The 24,002-nt window shown below is 40.5% G+C and overlaps 1 protein-coding gene across 1 annotated transcript in view; it reads right to left on the bottom strand.

Annotated features, from left to right (window-relative positions):
- Positions 1-3,941: 3,941 nt before the first annotated feature.
- Positions 3,942-24,002, bottom strand: part of DARS2 (aspartyl-tRNA synthetase 2, mitochondrial) — a 37,260-nt gene continuing 17,199 nt past the window's right edge. The window contains exons 13-17 of the mRNA XM_012554514.2: positions 16,032-16,184; positions 11,622-11,840; positions 11,295-11,405; positions 5,106-5,181; positions 3,942-4,410 (exon numbers count right to left, since the gene is read on the bottom strand). Coding sequence (XP_012409968.1) covers positions 4,196-4,410; positions 5,106-5,181; positions 11,295-11,405; positions 11,622-11,840; positions 16,032-16,184 — 774 coding nt within the window. The 3' untranslated portion in view covers positions 3,942-4,195. The remainder of the gene's footprint in view (positions 4,411-5,105; positions 5,182-11,294; positions 11,406-11,621; positions 11,841-16,031; positions 16,185-24,002) is intronic.

Raw genomic sequence — 24,002 nt, 5'->3', positions numbered from 1 at the left:
AAAAAAAAAAAAAAAAAAAACCACCAAACCTGTTTCCATTGATTCTGACTCATAGCAACCCTATAGGACAGAGTAGAACTGCCCCATATGGTTTCCAAGGAGCACCTAGTGGAGTCGAACTGCCAGCCTTTCAGTTAGCAGCTGTAGCTCTTAACCACTATGCCACCAGGGTTTCCAATGACTGGGTGGGACTATGCAAATAAGGTGCTTGTGGCCCGCCAAGGGAATTGGACAGCTTGCTAATAACACAAATAAGGTATTTGGCACGCTTGTGGGAGTGGAACCATGCAGATAAGGTGTATGGAACCCTAATGAGGGGATTGGTCAGTTTTGCCATCCTGCTAGGCTTAAAATGAGCCATCCCAGAGGCAGAAAGGGGGGACCTCACTACCACCAAGAAAGAAGAGCTAGGAGTGGAGTGTGTTCTTTGGACCCAGGATCCCTGCGCTGAGAACGTCCTAGACCCAGGAGCCAGAGCTGTAACATCAGAGATGGTGAGACACGGTGGCAGAGAAATGGCGGCAGCAGAGGGAGCAGAATTAGGAGATGGTGCAGTGGGCTTCCCATCCCACAGAGCGAGAAAGCTGAGTGTCTTCGGGCAGGAGGCTTGCTGGAGGAGCAGGGTGCCTTTGGGCACTTGGCGAAGCTAGGCTTGCCGACCCATGAGCGAGAGAGCTGAGCACATTTGGGCCAAGGCTTACTGGTGGAGTGGGGTGCCTGTAGGTGCTTATTGGTGGAGCTAAAGAGTTTTGTAACACTTGCCCGAGCAGGGCAGAGGTGAGGTCGAGGCTGAGGGGCCGATAGGCCAAGCGCCAGAGAGGGGCCTGCCTGCAGGTATGGCTGAGAAGCTGTCCTGATTGAAGAATTGTATCGTGAGTCATTTCTGATCCTTAATTGTAACCTGTTACTTCCCTAATGCACGTTGGCATTTTCAGTGAACCTGGAGTCTTAACCCCAAATCTACAGACCCAGGAATAAACGTCCATGGAACATTAGAATTTTCCCACCTTGTCTCTGCATAACCCTTCCATCTCTTAAGTCAGAGTAACTACTTGTTCGTTATGCGGATTTCATCAGTTTGCAGGAGACAGAATCAACACTTGAGGTGGGAGGGACTGTGGAGTCCCACCCTGTCATGGAACCAATGAGAAATCGAGGCTGAGAGTTGGGAAGGACTCTATTAGAGGCAGAGCTGGGGTAGAACCAGCACTCCTGCATTTCAGCACTTTCCCCAACGCTGAGTTTCCCTACATCAAACGACTGAGTTGGATGATCATGTCTTTGGGGATGTGGCTTATTTTGCAGAAGAGGGCAAGTTCCCTTCAAAGGGAACTCTTGGAGTGTGCTATGGGTATAAAGCGTATCCATATCCTCGATAAACATTGTGCATCTTAGAACAGAGAGGTTCCTGAAAGGTGATTACACAACTATTTCTTTGGGGTTGGAAGTAATTGGGGTGTAGGCTTGCTTAGAGGGAGGATCACAGAACAGACAGAAGGGAAGTTTCAGTGGCCTTTGGCTTGGGGAACCAGTCAATGGTAGGCTCAGTTTCCAGTGTCATGTTTTGGAAGGGGCAATTTAGATGTTGTAAGCCTGGTACTTGGTTATGGTGGATGTCTTGTTTCTGTCTTGGGACAGGTAGTAGATGACGTTGGTCTCCAAGTAGGTGACTTTGCTGAGCAGGAGCTTGTAGATGGCAGAGCTGTTGGTTGGTAGGAGCAGGAAGGTGAGTACTGAGAGACAGAAGGGCCAGGTGCAGGGTGGCACCTTAAGGCAGCATCCTTAGGATGGATTATGTTTAACAAAATGTCAGCAGCAAGAAATGCGATCAGTGTCATAGATAGTTCTGGTTCTTCAGAGAGGAGAATTCTGGGAAAAAATAGCAACTGCAAAGATCCATTGTTTTATTCAACCAAAACCCAAGAGCATAAAACAATTCCATCAGACTATTCATTTGACGCCATCTCCTCATGACAAAGAGAAATTGTTCACAGGATAAAGCTGTGATAATGACTAAAATGACTACTGCTGTTGTAGCTGGCAGTTACTTGTTTTTGAGAACTTACAACAGAATAAATTTAAATTCCCTACAAAGGTGGAGAGATTGGAATTGAAACAAACCTGGCTCTTAAAATTAGTTCATGCATTCCAAAATCCTGGCTGTGTTCTTTTCAACTTTATCAGTACTTCTTAGTTTTTGAAAAAAACATTTAATTTTAAATTTCACCCCAAAGATGGTCTAAAATACTGAAAGTTCCCTGGATTTCAGAATAAGCTTTTTTTTTTTTTTCCCGATAGGTCTGAAGAGAAGCTGAATTATGCCCAAAGTGACTAAGTCTCTGAGATGTCAAAGCAGGATTGTTCAACTCTTGGGATCTAGAGACTCTGGTATTTGTAGCCTAAAAATATTCTCTCAATTTTCGGTGTCTTCTGTGATTCTTAGAGCCAGGATAGAGACAACATTGTGATCAAAATTAGGTTGTAAAAAGAAGTGACAGTAAATTTATCTTATTGTAAATTAGATAATGTCCATGTGGGGTAGGAGAATGAAAAATAGTATTTCCCTACTAGACATTCTCTCTAGAAATGCTCTTTAATTCCTCTCACCATGAGGACTCTGCCAATAAGAATTTTGTGGTTCCAGGGCATACCCACAAATAGGTGAGAGATCATGTTAGAGGACAAATTTTAGGGGAAAGCACCACCTAATGGTAAACCAACTTTCTGCAGTAGGAAAGGACATTTATATTCTTTACAGCCTAGTTAAGTGTCATGGATTAGACCTGGCTGTGAAGCTATTTTCAAACAGAAAAAGGTTACAGTATTGCATTGCTTAGATCACTAAGAAAAATAAGCAACAACGTAAAACTGATCCTTAGTATTTATAAATTATAAATCAAAAGAATGCCAAGGCAAAAGTGAAGATCAAATAGAAAAGAACAATTGCAAATTCATTAATCAAGACCTTGTTCCCATTTTACAATTGTTAATTATAAGCTTTTATGTGTGTTATTAGAACTTATTAACAAATCATAATGAGCTTAAATGTTCATTTTTAAATACATCTGAGATTGATCTAGGATCAATTAGTATTTTCAATTACTTAAAACTGAGGGAAAGTATTATTCAGGGATTAATGATTATCTTTAAAAATAGAAACATAAACAATTACTGATTCATAAATTTACTAATATTCTTTTACTACATATATCAGTCTTGTTTGATCTTAAAATACATAGACACACACACCTGTATCTGCTCTAACAGATAATAACATCACTTATATTTGTATAATACTTTTATTGTTTTTCAAAGCATTTTTATTCATATTATTTCCCACATACACTATCTCCTCTGATTCTGACAACAACATCCCTGTGACGTCGCCAGTGTAAGAACTGTTCACATTTTACACAAGCAGGAAGGGAAGCTCAGAGAGGTTTACGTAACTTGCTCAAGATGAAATACTGAATCAGATTTTGTGAGTCTCCCTTCAGTGATGTTTTTGCATTATATCACAATGCTTCTCACTATCTTAGTTGACAGTTATGTGCCACTATAAAGCGTATATGATTCTCTTGACAAGGCTGGTTGAATGAAATCTCAAACAAATGACCAATCTAAATCCACTGCCATCGAGTCAATTCTGACTCAGAGTGACCCTACAGGACAGAGAAGAACTGCCCCATAGAGTTTCCAAGGCTGTATGGAAGCAGACTGCCGTATCTGTCTCTTGCAGAGTGGCTGGTCGGTTCAAACTGCCGACCTATTGGTTAGCAGCTGAGTGCTTAACCACTGCGCCACCAGGGCTCCTTGACCGATACAAAGGGCAAGCATTTTCCCACACTTCACACATGATTTGATTATCTCCGTCTAAGCGAACAATCTACTACTCGGGTATGAGAGACATGATTAGAAAACACTAAGCCATTATATTACTCCAACAAAGACCATCTTTTACACCTCTCCTAGTAAAAAGAAATTTCAAAAAAGTCCAAAAAAACAAAACAAAACTCTAATGATGTGTGTTATCAAGTCAAAATTGGATATCTTCTGTTTCTTCATTGTGTCTGTTATCTCCATTTCTTCATGTTGTCTGGATTCCTTCCATCTGAAGATCTGATTGTCAGATCTGAGGCAGAACTCCACATCTAACTTTATCCCTGGGGAAGCAAAGAGGACAAAACTCAAAAGCTCAGCTTTCCGGATGGGCTGGATGATTCAATGAGCTCTTTTCTGCCTCTGAGTCTGTTGGCCTGGAGATCTGGATATGATACGGCTTCAGGTCTTCAGGAGGGATATAATCTGGGGCATTGCTCATGAGGTCGTGTCCCTGGAAGGATTTTGGGAAGGCTATGACATCTCTGATGCTTGCAGCTCCAGTGACAAGGCATATTAGTCTGTCTAACCCTGTGAGTAAAATAAAAAGTTAACAAATGAGAAATGAATCCATGTTGGGAATTACTTCACTTTTCTATAAAAGTGTAGAGAACTTTTAAATAAGAAGTTTTATTGAACAAAAGTTCCCTACCTTTTTAGAGAACTTTTGTTTGAGAGATGCTTCTATATCTCATTCTCGAAAAATACTCAGGACTAACACATTATACTAGGATTGATAGTTGTAGCAATTAATGAGTCCTTACTAAGGGCTTAATAAATGCCCAATATAGGCTGAACAAAACAGCAGAAGGCAATCACTGTTGTTGACAGCCTACAATCTAACTGAGCTTCCTGGGATTTCTTACTCTTCTTTGCTGATAAAACAAGCGAGGTGAGCAACCACGGACATCACAACATGGGCATATTCCTACTCTCATACAAGCAGTGCTTCTCAAACCCCTATGAATGTGTCTGTGAACTTTCAGGGGATAAGCAACATTGACTTAAGACACTTCTGTTTTCTTCTGTTGAAAATCCAGATCTTTCAAATGTAAATTACCGGTTGTTTTATCGTTAAAACCGGTAATACTCATTTTAAAAATATATCACTCAAATTAAAACTCAAATTCTATAGAACTCTCAGCTCCTCGCCTAAACTGATAGTTCAAATTTGAGACACACTGCTATGGAACAAAATTTAGCTTATAAGTGAACAGGTTGCTTACCTAAGGCGATTCCTCCATGAGGGGGCGCTCCATAATCTAAAGCTTGGAGCAGGTGGGAGAGCAATTTCACATCTTCCTAGAATTCCAAAAGATAACTCAGTTTAAATACATAGTGAGGGTTACTAAGCGCCACACACTAAGTTTAGATGCTAAAGGGAATACAAAGTTCAATTAAAAAAAATACTTCAAGAGCCTTACAGTTTAATTAGGGAAATAAATCAAGTACATAGATGATTATAACATGCAGAAAAATGCCTGGTGCTCAGTAAATGGTAGCTGTTATTGTACTGATAATATGAACAGAGAAAAGACCAACCAAGGAGGTGGAGATGTGGGCTCAGAAAAGTAGGGAGAACAGCAGGAAACTGTCCTGTCACAGGAGCCAAGAGATGACAACCTTAAGAGGGCAACAGTGTCAAATGCTGCTGTAAGTAGAAAAGCTTGAGGACCAAGAACTAGGCCACTGGATTTGGTGACCGTGAGTAACTCTGGTGCGGCAATGCATGTAGAAATGTTTAAAGTGTGTCTGGAAATGGTTCTCCATCCAGGCTGTGGATGAGAATCACATAGGGGAAGCTTTCAACTAACAAATGCCAAAGCCTCACACTTAGAGCTTTTTTATTTAATTGATCTGGGGGTAGGTCCAAGGCATCAGCTGTTTGTTTTTTACACTTTCCAGGCGATTCTGTTCTAATGTCCAGCCAGGACTGAGAACCACTGGTGTGCAGGGAAGAAGCAGAAGAATGTATTCTCATTGACTCTTTTGAGAAGTTTTTCAATAAAAAGAATGAAAAAGATAGGCTGGTAAATTGATGACTGGAAGCTTTGGCTTGGGGAGGAGAAAAGGGAGTTCACAAGGCCCTTGAAGCTAAAGGGGGCATCTGTGTTTTGAGTTCTCCAATCCTGCTTTCTAAAATATAGTTCTTCCATCCAATCTCATATCTGTTAGACAAAATGATCTTTTAGGATCAGACTCTCTCGAACCTTTTCCTTCCCGAAATGCATCCTGTTGTTGTTGCTGTTAGATGCCATTGAGTCAGTTCCCACTCATGGCGACCATTATGTACGACAGAACAAAATGCTGCCCGGTCCTGTGTCACCCTCACAATCATTGCTATGCTTGAGTCCATTGTTGCAGCCACTGTGTCAGTCCATCTCATTGAGGGTCTTCCTCTTTTTCACTGACCCTCTACTTTACCAAGCATGATGTCCTTCTCCAGGGACTGGTCTCTCCTGATAACATGTCCTAAGTATGTGAGATGAAGCCTCGCCATCCTTGCTCCCAAGGAGCACTCTGGCTGTATTTCTTCCAAGACGGATTTGTTCATTCTTCTGGCAGTGCATGGTATATTCTTTGCCAACACCATAACTCAAAGGCATCAATTCTTCTTTGGTCTTCCTTATTCATCGTCTAGCTTTCGCATGCACATAAAGCAATTGAGAATACCATGACTTGGGTCAGGTGCACTTTACTCCTCACAGTGACATCTTTGCTTTTTAACACTTTAAAGAGGTCTTTTGCAGCAGATTTGCCTAATACGTCTTTTGATTTCTTCACTGCTGCTTCCATGGGTGTTGACTGTATATCCAAGTGAAATGAAAACCTTGATAACTTCAATATTTTCTCCATTTATCATGATGTTGCTTATTGGGCCAGTTGTGAGGATTTTTGTTTTCTTTATGTTGAGGTGTAATCCATACTGAAGGCTGTAGTCTTTGGTCTTCATCAGTAAGTGCTTCAAAGTCCTCTTCTCTTCCAGCAAGCAAGGTTGTGTCATCTGCATATCAAACCTACCCTAGCCTACTATAAAATCACCAACAAACCGCAAGTTCTTAGGCTTGCATCTGTACAGACTCCTTTTGTTTTTAAAATTCTGTTTATCCCATTCTCTATCATTAAAATTTACTCCCTACCTACCAAAAAGGTAAGGTAATATCTATTAAGTGATTTCCTCTCTCTCTCTCAAGAATTATCAACATTTTAAGTCATTTCAGCAGTGTACTGGTTAGGAGCTTGGGCTTGGAAGCCACACTGCCTGGATTAGAATTCTGGCTCTGCTTCTTTCTGTGCTATATGACTTTGAGCAAGTTAATTAATCTGCCTCAGTTTCTCATTTTTAATATGGGCATAATAAGGGTACCTACCTCATAAAGCTGCCACTTATCTGTCAAGTATGTCATACTGTTGTGGCTTGTGTGTTGCTATGATACTGGAAGCTATGCCACCAGTATTTTAAATACCAGAAGGGTCAACCATGGTGGACAGGTTTCAGCAGAGCTTCCAGACTAAGACAGACTAGGAAGAAGGATCTGGCAGTCTCCTTCTAAAAAAACTGGCACATGAAAACCTTATGAATAGCAGCAAAACACTGGTATAGTGCTGGAAGATGAGCTCCTGAGGTTGGAAGGCACTCAAAATATGAAGAGCTGCCTCCTCAAAGCAGAGTTGACCTTGCTGATGTGGCACGACTCAAAATGAGAAGAAATAGCTGCAAATATCCACTAATAATACGAACATGGAGTGTACGAAGTATGAATCTAGGTAAATTGGAAGTCGTCAAAAATGAAATGTATAAAGATCAATATCCTAGGCATTAATGAGCTAAAATGGACTGGGATAGGCCATTCTAAATCAGACAATCATATAGTCTACTATGCCAGAAGTGACAAATTTAAGAGGAATGACGTCCAATTCATCGTCAGAAAGAACATTTCAAGATCTATGCTGGAGAACAACACTGTCTGTGGTAGGATAACATGCCTACAAGGAAGACCAGTTAATACACCTATTCAAATTTATGCACCAACCACTAACACCAAAGATGAAGAGACTGAAGATTTTTACCAACTTCTACAGTCTGAAATCCATCAAACATGCAATCAAGATGCATTGATAATTACTGGTGATGGGAATGCAAAAATTGGAAACAAACAAGAAGGACTGGTAGTTGGGAAATCTGGTCTTGGTGACAGAAACGACGCCGGAGACTGCATGATAGAAAAATGATTTATTCATGGCAAATACCTATTTTCAATAACAAACAGTGACTATACACGTGGACTTCACTGGATAGAATACACAAGAATCAAATTGACTACATCTGTGAAAAAAGATGATGGAGAAGCTCAATATCATCAGTCAGAACAAGGCCAGGGGGTCGACTGTGGAACAGACCATAAATTGTTCATACACAAGTACAAGCTGAAGCTGAATCAAAACAAGTCCATGAGAGCCAAAATATGACCTTTACGATATCCCACCTGAATTTAGAGACCATCTCAACAACAGATTTGATGCATTGAACGCTAATGACCGAAGAACAGACGAGTTGTAGTATGACATCAAAGACATCATACATGAAGAAAGCAAAAGGTCATTAAAAAGACAGGAAAGAAAGAAAAGATCAAAATGGATGTCAGAAGAGACTCTAAAACTTGCTCTTGAAGTATAGCAGCTAAAGCGAATGGAAGAAATGATCAAGTAAAAGAGCTGAACGGAAGATTTCAAAGGACGGCTAGTGAAGACAAAGTAAAGTATTATAATGTGCAAAGTCTTGGAGTCAGAAAACAAAGAGGGAAGAACATGTTCGGCATTTCTCAAGCTGAAAGAGCTGAATAAAAAATTCAAGCCTCGAGTTGCAATATTGAAGGATTCTATGGGCAAAATATTGAATGATGCAGGAAGCATCAAAAGAAGATGGAAGAATACAGAGTCACTGGCCAAAAAGAACTGGTTAACATTCAACCACTTCAGGAGGTAGCATATGATCAAGAACCGATGGTACTGAAGGAAGAAGTCCAAGCTGCACTGAAGGTGAAAAAAAAAAAAAGGTTCCAGGAATTGACAGGATACCTAGCCAACTGACTGGAAGATTCATACTTTTGTCCATTCCAATGAAAAGTGATCCAACAGAATGTGGAACTTATCGAACAATATCATTAATATCACACGCAAGTAAAATTTTGCTGAAGATCATTCAAAAACGGTTGTGGCAGTACATTGACAGGGAACTGCCAGAAATTCAAGCTGGATTCAGAAGAGGATGTGGAACGAGAGATATCACTGCTGATGTCAGGTGGATCTTGGCTGAAAGCAGAGAATACCAGAAAGATGCTTACCTATGTTTTATTGACTATGCAAAAGTATCTGACTGTGTGGATTACAACAAATTATGGATAACATTGCAAAGAATGAGAATTCCAGAACACTTAATTGTGCTCAGGTGAAAGCTGTATGTAGACCAAGAGGCAGTCATTCTAACAGAACAAGGGAATACTGCATGGTTAAAAATCAGGAAAGGTGTGAGTCGGGGTTGTACACTTTCAAAATATTTATTCAATCCTTATGCTGAGCAAATAGTCTGAGAAGCTGGAGTATATATGAAGAACATGGCATCAGAATTGGAGAAAAACTCATTAACAACCTGCAATATGCAGATGACACAATCCTGCTTGCTGAAAGAGGACTTTGAAGCACTTACTGATGAAGACCAAAGACTACAGCCTTCAGTATGGATTACACCTCAACATAAAGAAAAGAAAAATCCTCACAGCTAGACCAATAAGCAACATCATAATAAATGGAGAAAATACTGAAGTTGTCAAGGATTTCATTTTACTTGGATCCACAATCAACACCCATGGAAGCAGCAGTCAAGAAATCAAATGATGTATTGCATTGGGCAAATCTGCTGCAAAAGACCTCTTTAAAGTGTTAAAAAACAAAGTTGTCACTGTGAGGACTAAGGTGCACCTGACCCAAGTCATAGTATCCTCAATTGCTTTATGTGCATGCAAAAGCTGGATGATAAATAAGGAAGACCAAAGAAGAATAGATGCCTTTGAATTATGATGTTGGCGAAGAGTACTGAATATACAACGGACTGTCAGAAGAACAAACATATTTGTCTTGGAAGAAGTACAGCCAGAATGCTCCTTAAAAGCAAGGATGGCAAGATGTTGTCTAATGTACTTTGTACCTGTTATCAGGAGGGACTAGTCCCTGGAGAAGGACATCATGCTTGGTATAGAGGGTCAGCAAAAAAGAAGAAGACCCTCAACGAGATGAACTGACACAGTGGCTGCAACAATGGGCTCAAACATAGCAATGATCATGAGGATGGTGCACGACTGGGCCGTGTTTTATTTTGTTGTACAGAGGGTCACTGTAAGTCGAAACCAACTCTACGGCACCTAACAACCACCACCTCATAAAGTAATTGTGACGATTCAGTGAGTTAAATAGTGCACTCAACAAACATTAACTATTATTTTCATTTACCTTTCAAAGTCTTACACAAAAGGTAGAAAGATAATCCAATAATATTTCACATCTAGTGAACCATCCATTTGTTATGAGTATTTCTGCTTTGTATGTGTGCATCAAATATTTTGTTTTCTTCACTTATAAAATACAAGATGTAAACAGGTCTAGCGTGTTTTCAGTTCTGTGTGTTAACTTATATCATGTTAGGCGCAAGTATGACTTAATAATTGTCGTTATTCAAAGACTATGTATAGTTTAAGGAGATGTGTACAGGTGCTAAGTTGACAAGGGGTGGACTGTGATGGTTAAGGTTGTATGTCAACATGGCTGGGCCATGATTCTCAGTGGTTTGGCAGTCATGATGTAGTCTGACAGTCATACAATGATGTGATCAACTCCACGATGAGATCTGATATAATGTGATCATCTCCATGACAAGATCCACTGAGAGGAGCCAATCAGCTGAAGGGGTGTTTCCTTGGGGGCGTGGCCTGTATCCAATATAGGTGAACTTTCTGGCAAAGCTTGTGGGCTTCTGCTAACTCTGGATCCTGCAGCTGACCCCTGTTCATCTGACCTCCAGTTCTTGGGACTTGAGCTACCAGCTTACCTGTCGTCTTGCCTGCCGTTTTTGGCATTCGTTGGTCTTCATAACCTGTGAGCCAGAGCCCTGCTGTCTGACTTGCTGATCTTGGGTTCACCAGCCCGTGGTTATGTACATGAATCAGGAGAAGCCTCCAGCCTGACCTGGACTTGGGACTTCCCAGCCTCTACAACTGCGTGAGCCATTTCCTTAATATAGTCTCTATGTTTATATGCTTTACTGGTTTTGCTTCTGTAGAAAACCGAGCCTAAGACACATTTTAACAAAATCGAAAAATATTCTGATAAAAAAATAAGGCCAGGTTAGAAGATGATGTTACCTTTAGTAATGATGCCAGGATGTAATGTTGTAGCTCTGCATTGTGAATTCGGATAGAACCACCTCCTATCTCATTGCCATTTAAAACCAAGTCATAGTGTTGGCCACGGACCTAGAAGAGTCATACAGCCTTCATGTTAGAAAAAATTTCTGGTTTTCTGTTCTATAGGTTAAAGACACTCTTGTTACTTAGAGACAATGTATTAACTACTGGTTCAAATTCAACAATTTCTTCTGGGGCATCCCATACTGGGTCAAACTATGAAATGTGAAGTTCTCTGCCTTTATTTACACATTCCCTTTTTATGTGGAAGTATAGATATGGTACCTTTTCAGGCTCGGTGTACAAGAGGTGGATGTCACTGGGGTGGGGAGCAGTAAAAGGGTGGTGGGCTGATTCCAGCTCTCCAGGATTTTCTTCTTTGGGAAGGAAAAGTGGGAAATCCACCACCCAAAGAAAAGAGAACAGAGATGGGTCACGGAGCACCACTCCTCTTGCTTCTAGAAGGTCAGCACATTCCAGTCGTAATTTTCCCAATAAAGAGCACTGCAAACAGAAGATATAAACATTGAATTAATTGCTATGACAGAGTAGGCAACTGCAGTACAGTGAATTACTTAATACGGCCCTTCTAGCCATGCATGGTCTTGTAACTCCCACAGAATGACTGGGTGGGGCTATGCAAATAATGTGGCCTACCAAGGTGATTGGACAGCTTGTTAACAATGCAAATAAGGTGTACGAAACCCTTGTGGGGGGTGGGACCATGTAAATAAAGTATATGGAACCCTAATGAGGGGATTGGTCAGTTTTGCCATCATGGTAGGCTTAAAAACAGAGCCAATCCCAGAGCAGAGAGGGGACCTCAGTACCATCAAGATAGAAGAGCTGGGAGTGGAGCATGTCCTTTGGACCTGGGGTCCCTGTGCTGAGAACTTCCTAGACCCAGAAGACAGAGAGCTGTAACACAAGATGGTGCATGATGGCAAGAACAGTAGCAGAGAAATAGGGGCAGCAGAACCAGGAGATTGGCACGAGATGGCGCAGTGGGCTTCCCAGGCCACGGAGTAAGGCAGCTACAGTGGGTGTGCCGACCCACAGAGCGAAAGAACTGAGAGCCTCCAGGCAAGAAGCTTCCTGGGGAAGTGGGGCTCCTCTGGGCACTTATCGGTAGACCTAAAGAGCTTTGTAACACTTGCTCGAGCAGGGCAGAGGCCAGGTCCAAGCAGGGCCATGGGCCAAAGAAAAAGGCCTGTCCGGAGGGGGCTGAGAGGAACCTGTCCACAGGGGGCCGAGGGAAGGTCTGTCCTCAGGGGGCTGAGAAAAGCCCTGCATGGTGGCGAGGAACTGAGAGGCTGTGCTGCACTGAAGAAGGGAGATTTTGCCTACATGCTTCCTATTATGGATTGAATTGTATCCCACAAAAATGTGTCAACTTGGCTAGGCCATGATTCCCAGTATTTTGTGATTGTCCACCATTTTGTCATCTGATGTGATTTTCCTGTGTGTTGTAAATCCTACCTCTATGATATTAATGAGGCTAAATTAGAGGCAGTTATGTTAATGAGGCAGGACTCAATCTACAAGATTAGGTTGTATCTTGAGTTAATCTCTTTTGAGATATAAAAGAGAGAAGTGAGCAGAGAGACAGAGGGACCTCATGCCACCAAGAATGAAGAACCAGGAGGGGAGCAAATCCTTGGGACCCGGAGTTTCCTAGACCAGAGGAAGACTGATGACAAAGACCTTTCCCCAGAGCGGACAGAAAGAGAAAGCCTTCCCCTGGAGCTGATGCCCTGAATTTGGACTTCTAGCCTCCTAAACTGTGAGAGAATAAATTTCTCTTTGTTAAAGCCATCCATTTGTGGTACTTCTGTTATAGCAGTACTGGATAAATAAGACACTTCCTGATCCTCATCCTGAGTTGTAGCCTGATGATCCTGATCCCAAGTTGTAGCCTCTCCCTAACTGTAAGTATAGTCTGTGAGTTCCGTGTGGCCACTGCAATGAATTATCGAATCCAGCAGAGAAGTAGAGAGTGCCCTGGGAGGGATGGCTGGTGTCAGAATTGGTAAAAAGGTTGGATAGAGGAGGTATGTCTAATCTCCACCTCATAAGCATCAGCCTTGGACTGATGCTGATCTTGATTCTCTCTTTTCCCCCTTGTGAAGTTAGATGAGGATGTCAGACGACGCCCCCACCACGCCATTTTTACAGAACCAGATGACATAAGCTTGGGCTATGAAGCCAGGTCATTCTCTGATAAAGGACTGTACAAAGTGCTTAGAGCACAATAGAGGAGAAGCTCTTTACCTGTCAGTAGACAAAGATCTGACGATGATCTGACTACAGCATGGTTGAGAATGATTGCCAGATTATCAGACTCAGCCAAATGGCTTGCTATCTGATAACACAGTGATTAAGAACACAGCTGTCAGAGCTTGGCAGACCTGGTCTGAATCTCAGTTTGGCTATTTACTAACTTCTCTACATCTCTGTAAGGCCCTGCACCTCTTTCCATAGTAAAATGGGGATAAGAAATATCAATTCCAAAAGATTGCTGGGAGGATTAAACAAGGTAAGGTATATGTCTTAGATGCCTAGTACTGCTATAACAGAAATACCACAAGTGGGTAGCTTTAACAAACAGAAATTTGTTTTCTCACAGTTTAGGAGGCTAAAAGTCCAAATTCAAGGTGTTGGCTCTAAGGCAAGGCTTTCACTCTTGTCGGTTCTGGGGGAAGATCCTTGTCTCTTCAGCTTCTATTTCCTTGGCTTCTTGGTGATCTTCATGTGGCACGGCATCTATCTTCCCCCATCTCTGCTCACTTCTCTATCCTAATCTGCTTTTTCAATATCTCAAAGGTGGTTGGCTTAAAACACAGCCTACACCGATATGGCCTCTTAACATAACAAAGAAAACTCATTCCCAAATGGGAATATAACCACGGATATAAAACAAAACAACAACAACAACAACAAAAAACCCAAACCCGTTGCCGTCGGGTTGATTCTGACTCATAGTGACCCTATAGGACAGAGTACAACTGCCCCATATGGTTTCCAAGGAGCGCCTGGTGGATTTGAACTGCCGACCTTTAGGTTAGCAGCTGTAGCTCTTAACCACTATGCCACCAGGGGTTAAGATTTACAATACATATTTTTGGGGGACACAATTCAATCCATAAATGTATGTAAAGTGCAGGATCTGACAAATTATGTGAATGGCAGCTATTATGATTATTTCCTCACTGCTCCTGAAGGGCTGTGGTTAGGATCTGATGAGTAGCCGGCACACAGTTTATGTTCAATAAATATTGGCTATTATTAGAGAAGCAGTATGGACTGGAGGTTAACTTTGGAGGGTGAACTGTGGAACCAGACTTTGTGGGTTAGAAACCTGGCTCCTCCACTTCCCAGCTGTGTGAGTGTGAGCACATTTTTAACCTCTGTGCCTCAGTTTTCTTATCTTTAAAATCATAACAGTATCAGTACTTCTCTCATAGGGCTGCACAAGGATTAAATGAGGTAATGTGTACAAAGTGCTTCGAACAGTGCTTCGCAAACGGGGAGCAGTCACTATGATGTGCAGGACTTCCCTGAGAAAGGGCAGAAAAGAGAAACATGCCTGAAGATATGTATAGGATGCCACTTTGTGGCCCATTCTCTTACATTTACATATCCACAGATGGCATCTTTTCACTGTGACATTTTCAAGATGTTAATGTTATTCCTCATAAATCTGACTTCTAGGTTTCTTTCAAGGAAAGCTCGGTAGGAATTAGGGGCATACCTTCCTGAGAAAGGAAAATCAGCATTTTTGGTTCATACCAGGGTAAAGTTCAATAGTCAAATTAATCTGCATCAGGATTTTTATATAAAACAAAATCCCAAGTTAGTTTTGAAAAAATACATTGACAATAAAAGGAAAAGGGAAAGAGACATTTAGGTTTGATGTTGAACTCTGAAAAACTTCCTCTGGAAGAAACAATGATAAACAAATACAGCCCAAATATAAATTAGAAGAATGACCTTGATAAAATACTAATTAGACACTATTACTCTAAATAAACCATATTATACTAAAGAGCAAAAATGAATTTATATCATGCAGTATATTTTCAAAATTCATGTTTGACTTCTGTACCATACTTTTGTATTGTATATTTCATAATGATCCCCAAACTAAATTTAGTCTTCCATAGATCCCTGAAGAATGCTGATTGGTCATGCATAGTCACACCCATCACCGATCAGCTACTGCTCTTGAGGAAAAAGGGACCCGCCTTGATCAAGGTGGGCCGGGGTGCCTGCCAGCCCAGCAGCCCTCCAGCAGTCTGATGTGTCTTTCCTCATTTTCAGGAATAAGAATATACTATGTACAAAAGGCTGGGACTACCAAATTTTCTTTATCTGCAAAATCTCGAAAATGAAAATATTTTTTCTTGGTCATAAAGCTAATACCAATAGCCCTATACCTAAGGAGCTTTCTAATCAGTGTCAAATTTAATCCATGTGAGTAATGTCAATGGAGGCTGGTAGCTGATGAAAAAAAGCTCTGGGTAGTTTTTATTCAGTGCATTATAAAATACTGAAAGATATTTATTTATAAAATCTCATGCAGAGCAGCTCCATTTTATAAAATTAGAAGTTAATTTCAAATATGTACTCTATACGTAGGAGACCAGGCATTATTCAGCTTCAACAGCACAGATGCTTGGAGATATTTTTTCTTACCGTTTTCTTGTGCTCTCCAGCAGTTAGCAGAACTGTATCTTCTTCTTGGATCTCTAGCAGTCTGATTAGTCCCAATCTTTCCTCCTCCATTATGGATTTAGCAACTGGAGAATTCCAGTTTCTATTGGCTTTCAGTAATAGAGGTAAGACTTCCTATGATAAAGAAAAAGACTGATTCACCTTTTTAAAAAGGTGGGGTTGATTTTTTTTTTCATAAAAGTAGTACAAAGAACATACATGAGATTATCTTGCTCCTTCCCTGGGGCGCTTCAAAATTAATACTAAAGGAATGAGAAAAGTGAAAATGGAGGGTGGAGAGGCATATCAGCAGATGAGAGATTTCACAAGTTTTTGGCTGACTCCAAATGGATGGAATAGGAAGGAATAAAGAAGCAAGACGAAGGAAGCTCTGGCCTAGAAAACAATGGAGGCGGCTGCAGCACAAGAAGGAACTGATTTTGCCCTGCAGAATCCTGCAGAGCTTAGGATTCTTAAGAAGTCATGGGTCCCAGGGTGACAGCCAACAGCCTTGGTGCTCATCCTAAACTAAACCTAACAACTGACAAAGTGCCCAATGACCCAGTGCTCCCAATGAGCTTTTTAAAAAAATTTTATTGTGCTTCACGTGAAAGTTTACAGCGAAAATTACTTTCTCATTAAAAAATTTATACACAAATTGTTTTTGTAACACTGGCTGCAATCCCCACAATGTGTCAGCACTCTCCACCTTTCCCTTTCCGCCCTGGGTTCCCATGTCCATTCGTCCAGTTTTCCTGTCCCTTTCTGCCTTCTCGTCTTTGCTTTTGGGCAGGTGTTGCCTGTTTGGTCTCATATACTTGATTGAACTAAGACACAGATTCCTCCTGTGTTACTGTTTGTTTTATAGACCTCTCTAATCTTTGGCTGAAAGGTGGACTTTAGGAATGGTTTTAGTTCTGAGTTAGCAGGATGTCCGGGGGCCATAGTCTCAGGGGTTCCTCCAGTTTGTCAGACCAGTAAGCCTGGTCTTTTTTTGTGAATCTGAACTTTGTTCTACATTTTTCTCCCACCCTATCCGGGACCCTCTATTGTGACCCCTGTCAAAACGGTGGTGGTAGCCAGGTACCATCTAGTTCTTCCGGGCTCAGGCTCCCACCAGCTTCTTTTAATGCCTCATTCTTAAATATGAACAGATAACTGGCAATCACTACATACTGAAGACAGTCTGCAGCATTTTAAAAAAAGAGATCAAGACAGAAAAAAAGACCCGAGAAGAAAAGATAATTTAGGGGCTGTTATGGATTGAATTGTGTCCCCCTAAAATATATGCTGTAAATCCTAACCTCTATGCCTGTGGTTACAATTCCATTTGGGAAGGGGTTGTCTTTGTTATGTTAATGCGGATTAGTGTACGGTGTGTCTTGAGTCAATCTCTTTTGAGATATAAAAGAGATTAAATAAGCAAGCAGAGCAGAGATGGGAGTAGAGAGATGCCAAGCCACATGAAGATGGCCCAGGAGAGAAGCTCAAGAGACAAGGACCTTGGTCCAAAGCCAGCAGAGACAGAAAACCTTCCTCTAGAGCTGGCACCCTGAATTTGGACTACTAGCCTCCTAAACTGTGAGAAAATAAATTTGTTTGTTAATGCCACCCATTTGTTGTATTTGTTATAACAGCACTAGATAACTAAGACAGTAGACATTATCACATTTAAATTAAAAAAGATTGATATAATTCACATACCATAAAATTTACCATTTTAAAGTATATAGTTATTTAATTAAAGTGAAATAAAATTAAAAAAAAATTCAGTTCCTCAGTTATACTGGCCACATTTCAAGTGCACAAAGCTATTTGTATCTAGTAGCTACCATACTGGATGATACAGATATAAAACATATCTATCATTACAGAAAGTTTTATTGGACAGCACTGTTCTAAGGGGATATGACTGGTTAATTCAAAATTTTACACTAAGCCAAATTATTAATCAGGCATGAGGTTCTGAATATAAAGACATTTTTAGACAGGTAAGGACTAAAAGTTTATCTCTGACATGCTTTCTTCAGAAGTTACTTGAGAATATACACTAGCAAAAAATAAGAAGACAATCTGGTATGTAGAAAAAGAAAGGCTCCAACTCAGGAGACGAATGAAGGAAAGTCTCAGAAAGACAGCTACGCAGAGGGTATAGAGTAACTAGGTGAGGCCTGCATATGTGAGCCTCATCTTTCATTCCAGGAAGCTAACAGAAAAGCCTAATATGGCTAAGTTAAAAAAAAAAAAAAAAAGGCACTATGTAGATATATTTTTCTTTTTTAAATAATATTTTATTGTGTTTTTGGTGAAAGTTCACACAGGAAATTAGGTTCCCATTTGACAATTTCCACACAAATTGATCAATGACATTAGTTACATTTTTTACATTGTGTCAACATTCTCATCAATTGTGTTCTGGTTATTCCCATTTTCAGTACTCAGAATGTTGACACAATGTGAGATATTAACATTCTTCATCCTTACATGTCTAAAAATGTCTTTATGGTTTTCCTGCCCTCTTATCTTCTCATCTTTGCTTTGGATTAAACATTGACCTTTTGGATTCATACAGATTTTTTTAGTAGAGTACCGATCTAACAGGTAACATTCTTTATTTTGTGTGTCACTCTGCTTTTTTGCTAAAAGGTGATCTCGGGGTAGTTTTCACTCAAGGTTTAAAAAGCATCTGAGGGAGTCCTCTGGTCTCAGGTGGTCCAGTTAGTCTGGCCATTTTTAAGAATTTGAGTTTTCTTCTGCATTTTTCTTCCTTTCTAACCAGGATCAACTATTGTGCCCCGGGTCAGGTTGGTAAGTGCTGTAGGCGGGTACCAGCTAGCTCTTCTTGTCTCAGGGTAGTTGAGGTGATGGTTTATGTAGGCTATCAGCCTTGTATACTTGTTTCTTCTCTGTGATTTTGGTTAACTTCTTACTTTTGCCCCTGACGATCTTCAGATGGCCATTTGCAAGCTTTTACCATTCCAGATGGTACTTACTTCAGGATGCAGAACATGAACTTTGTGAACTATGTTATGCCAACTGACTAAGCTGTCCCATAAGACTATGGTTCTAAACTTTCAAATCCAGAAAACCAATCTCGGAATGTGTTTGGTTATGTCTGAGGATTATCTCTAGTTGTGTCTTCAATGAATGTATGTGTCTGCCTACACGTCTCTATTTACATGTACACACAGACACTTCTATCTGTTCTCACATATGTGTACACTTGCACCTACCTGTATACATACATGCCTATACCCATCCTTATGTGATCCTAGACTCATTTCTTTCTTGGTTGGGGTTGTTGCCCTCTTATATATGTGGTACAGGCATCTTTTTCTCATCAGCACTTCTGAGCAGCATCACTTACTTTAGTCATGCTGTGCTCTCTACATCCAATTCAGTACCATTTTTCCCATCACCAAAAATAACAAATATCTATGATCTAGAGGGTGCTTTCTCCTCCCTCCCCTCCACCAATGAACATTGGTCTCTTTATATACGTCTATTGTCTTCTTATAAAAGAAGGATTATACAATATTTGTCCTTATGTGCTTTACTTATTTCACTTAGCAGTATGCCCTCCAAGTCAGTTCATGCTATGTTTGGCAGACTCATCATTGTTCTTTACGGTTGCATAATATTCCATTTTACGTATGTACCACATTTTGCTTATCCATTCATTTGCAGATGGGCACCTCTGTTGTTTCCATTTTTTTGCTATTGTGAATAAAGCTGCAGTGAACACAGGTGTGCATGTATCTGTTCATGTCACTACTTTTAAGTCTCTAGGGTACATCCCTAGGGGTGGGACTGCTGGATCGCAGGGTACTTCTATTTCTAGTTTTTTGAGGAAGTGCCATATCATTTTCCATAGTGGTTGTACCACTTTACAATCCCACCAGCAATGGCTAAAGGTTCCAATCTCTCCACATTCTTGCCAACAATTTGTTGTTAACTTTTTTTTATTTTTAATCAGTGCCATTTTAGCCGGGGTGAGATGGTATCTCATTGTAGTTTTTAATTTGCACCTCTCTAATGACTAATGATTGTGAGCATCTTTTTATGTGTTAGTTGGCTGCCTGGATGTCTTCTTTGGTGAAGGTTCTGTTCACGTCCTTTGCCCATTTTATAATTGGGCCTTTTTGTTGTTGAAGTTTTGTATAAAGTTTGGAGATCAGACCCTTATTGGATATATTGTTTCTAAAAGATTTTTTCCCAGTCTGTAGGTTCTCTGTTTACTCTTTCAACAATGTCTTTTGATGAGCGTAAGTTTTAACTTTTATGAGGTTCCATTTATCTATTTTGTCTTCTTCTAATTTGTGCATATTTTGTTATGTTTGTTATCTTATTTCTATGAAGGATTAGGTCCCAGAGTTTTCTCCCAGGAATTTTATAGTTTTCGTTCAGACTCCATTAACATCATTGTACATCCTACCCCTGACAGGTTTGCTTTGTACTTATTTCTTACAAACCGTATGTTGTATTGTTTGCAGGGTTATGTTATTGAGTTTATTCCCTGAAAATATCATGTGCTTGGTCCTTATGATTGCTCATGCTGTTGTGTTTTTTTGGAAATCCCTCTCTCTTATTTTCTTCCCTGTGTATAGATTCGAGTGTTTAATGTTCTTTCCTTTTCATCTGGAGAACTCCCTTGAGTAATACTTGCAGAGCTGGTCTGGTAGTGGCGAATTCCCAGAGCTTCTGTTTATTTGGGAATGTCTTGACTCCCCTCTTGTTTCTGAATGACAACTTTGCTGGGTAAAGAATTCTTGGTTGGCAATTTTTTTTTTTTTTCAGTATTTTATATATGTCGCTCCATTGTCTTCTGGCCTCTAGAGTTTCTAGGGAGAAAACCGAACTGATTTTTATGAATGACCCTGCGGTATGTTATATTGTGTTTTTCTATTGCTGCTTTCAGAGTTATCTCCTTGTCTTCGTTTTCAGGAATTTTATTAGGATGTGGCGTGGAGCTGATCTTTTTGTATTTCTTCTAATTGGGGTTCATGTAGCTTCCTGCATTTGCAGGTTTGGTACTCTGATCAGGTCTGGGAAATTCTCTTGGAAAACTCTATGTCTTTATTGTTGTCATGGTGCTCTGGAATAGCAATAATTCTAATGTTAGATTCCTTAATTGAATCCCATATTTTCATTTGACTTTGTTCACTTTGCTTTGTTCTTTTTCTTGAGACTCGATAAGTTCAGTTATTCTGTCTTCTAGTTCACTTAGTCATCTTCTGTCTGCTCGACTCTGTTGTTGAATGTTTCTTTTGCTTTTTCTAATTCAGCTGCTTTATTCTTCAGTTCCAGTAGTTCTCTTTGGGCTTTTTTGATGTTTTTAATTTCCTTGTTGAGTCTCTGATTTTGTTCTTCCATTTGTTTCCTGATCTCCGTCAGTTTTTTGTGCGTGCTTTTTGCTTTCTTTAAACATATTTAGCATCATTGAAAATTTTCTATTTTTTGCACTAACCTGGCCTCCATGGGAGAAATTTTCTCTTCTTCATGTTTTGCTTTTGATTAGTCCTTCTTCTCTTGTGATTTTGTGTGTTTTACTATTTTTTGTTGTTGTTGATCTTGGACCATTCTGATATCTTTTTTGTTTTTTTTTAAATAGTTTAAATTCTGTTTTTGTCAAACTTTTCTGGTTATACTTGGTTGATTTAGCTCCACTATGTTCTCCTAAGAAACCCTGGTGGCATAATGGTTAAGAGCTATGGCTGCTAACCAAAAGGTCAGCAGTTCGAATCCACCAGGTGCTCCTTGGAAACTCTATGGGGCAGTTCTACTCTGTCCTATAGGGTCGCTATAAGTTGGAATAGATTCAACGGCAATGGGTACGTTCTCCTAAGAACCACTAGAGGGCACTCTTATCCTTAGGCTTTTTTCAGCGCTGATTCGGGAGTTCTGGGTGCTTGGCTTCTGAAGTTCAACCCGCATGCACAGGGATTTTAGATGGCTGCAGATACTGATGTAAGTGGTGGTGTTTAGCTTTCCCATGGGGTGAAGGTAGGGAGTGCTCTATGTCTTTCCCTTACGGGTCTTCGTGAGATTCAACAGGACTCTCTCGAAACACCACGGTCTCCCTTTACCACCTCTCAAGTGCGCGGCCTACGAACTCCCACAGCCCATCTGCACAACCTCAAAAATTGGGCTACAGCTTCCTCAGTTTAGCTTCTGTTCTGTATTCTTTGATAGGGTGCTGCCCAACCCTGTCGCAAAATGGATGTGGTGAGCGAGTGCTCAAGGAGCTAACAGGTAGGTTCTTCCAGCTTCTGTGCTGCCCTTGTTCCTCTTCTCCCATTTCCTAACTCACCTTGACTTTCCAACACCTCAGCTCCCGTCTGGAGTTCTGAGATCTATTTGCTGTTCAGTGGGTTAGTTGCTGGGGGATAAATGAGAGTGACCACTCACTTTGCCATCTTGCCCTGCCTTCTCCTGTAAATAGATTTCTAAAAATTGGGGATTGGGACTGGGGTTGAATGGGCTGGAGCAAATGCTTATTGCTTTTCATTATTCCTTCTGTACTATTTGATTTTCTTTTAACCATGTGCATGCATAATGTTGCTAAAAATGAATACTTATATAAAAAACAATTTGAAGCGCCAGTCAAGTTAGACTATATTAATAAATTTAGAAAAGGTGAACAGTGACTAGTTGCTGTTGAGTCAATTCTGACTCGTCTGATGACCCCATGTGTGACAGAGTAGAACTGTGCTCCATAGGATTTTATTTAGTATGTCAAGGGTGGGACTCAGGAATCTGGGTTTTTAAATTGTTGTTTTTCTTAGCTGTGACCTTTCGTACCTCTGGGTGGGTTCGAACTAAAAACCTTGTGGTTAGTAGTTAAGTGCTTAACCATTTGCACCACCAAGGGACTCTCTATACTATTTTAAATGACTCAGTTTTGGGGAATAGATGGCCAGGCCTTTCTTCCAAGGCATGTCTGAGGACATGAACCTCCAACCTTCTGGTTAGAAGCCAAATGCATCTGTACTACCCAGTGACTCCCATTTCTTAAATAAGAAATCAGGATATTAGGAAAGTAAAAAAAAAAAGAGAGAGGAGGGAGAGAAAAGGAGAAGAGAAGAATAAGAACAAAAGAAGAAAATGTAATAATATTCCCATCACCTAAAGACTGCCAAAGTTAACATTCAGATTTATTTTCTGGTCCTGTGGTTCCTAGGTGCAGATTTTTCTTTTTTGCAATAAAGTATTTTCTAATTTAAAAACAAAACAAAACAAAAAACCTTACATTCTAAAGCCACACAGACCTGAGTTCAAATCCTGACTCTGAAACAAGCGGTGTAACTTGGGAACATCACTTGAACTCCCTGAGCCTCCATTTTCTTCATCTATAAAATGGGGCTGAGTCTCTACCAGTAGGGCTGTTGGGAGAATGAAAAAAGACGAATACTCTAAGGGGCTTAGCACAGAGCCTGGCTCATGGTATATCTTCAGTGAATGCTGTTGTTTTTCCCATACAAAAATTTATATATACATTGTTATGTGACTCTAATTGCTCTCCCCATACTGTGACAGCACATTCTTCCTTTCCACCCAATTCCCGAGGTCCATTCAACCAGCTCCTAACCCTCTCTGCCTTCCTATCTCACCTCTGGACAGAAGCTGCCTGTTTAGTCTCATGTATCTACTTGAGCTAAGAGGCACACTCCTCACGAGTATCACTTTATATCCCACAGTCCAGTCCAACCCGTCTGAAGAGTTGGCCTTGGAAATTGTTTTAGTTCTGGGCTGACAGAGAATCCAGGAGCCATGCTTTCCAGGGTTCCTAATATTTTTTAAGTCTGGTCTTCTTACTAGAATTTGAGTTCTGCACTCCACTTTTCTCTGTTGTGTTTCCTGTCAGGGTGGTCACTGGTGGTAGCTGGGCACCATCTAGTTCTTCTGGTCTCAGGCGGATGAAATCTCTGGTTTATGTGGCCCTTTCTGTCTCTT

Source organism: Trichechus manatus, unplaced genomic scaffold, assembly GCF_000243295.1.
Source record: "Trichechus manatus latirostris isolate Lorelei unplaced genomic scaffold, TriManLat1.0 scaffold00021, whole genome shotgun sequence".
Taxonomy (NCBI): domain Eukaryota; kingdom Metazoa; phylum Chordata; class Mammalia; order Sirenia; family Trichechidae; genus Trichechus; species Trichechus manatus.
Note: the sequence above shows the minus strand (reverse complement) of the source record. Positions and strands in the feature narration are given on the sequence as shown.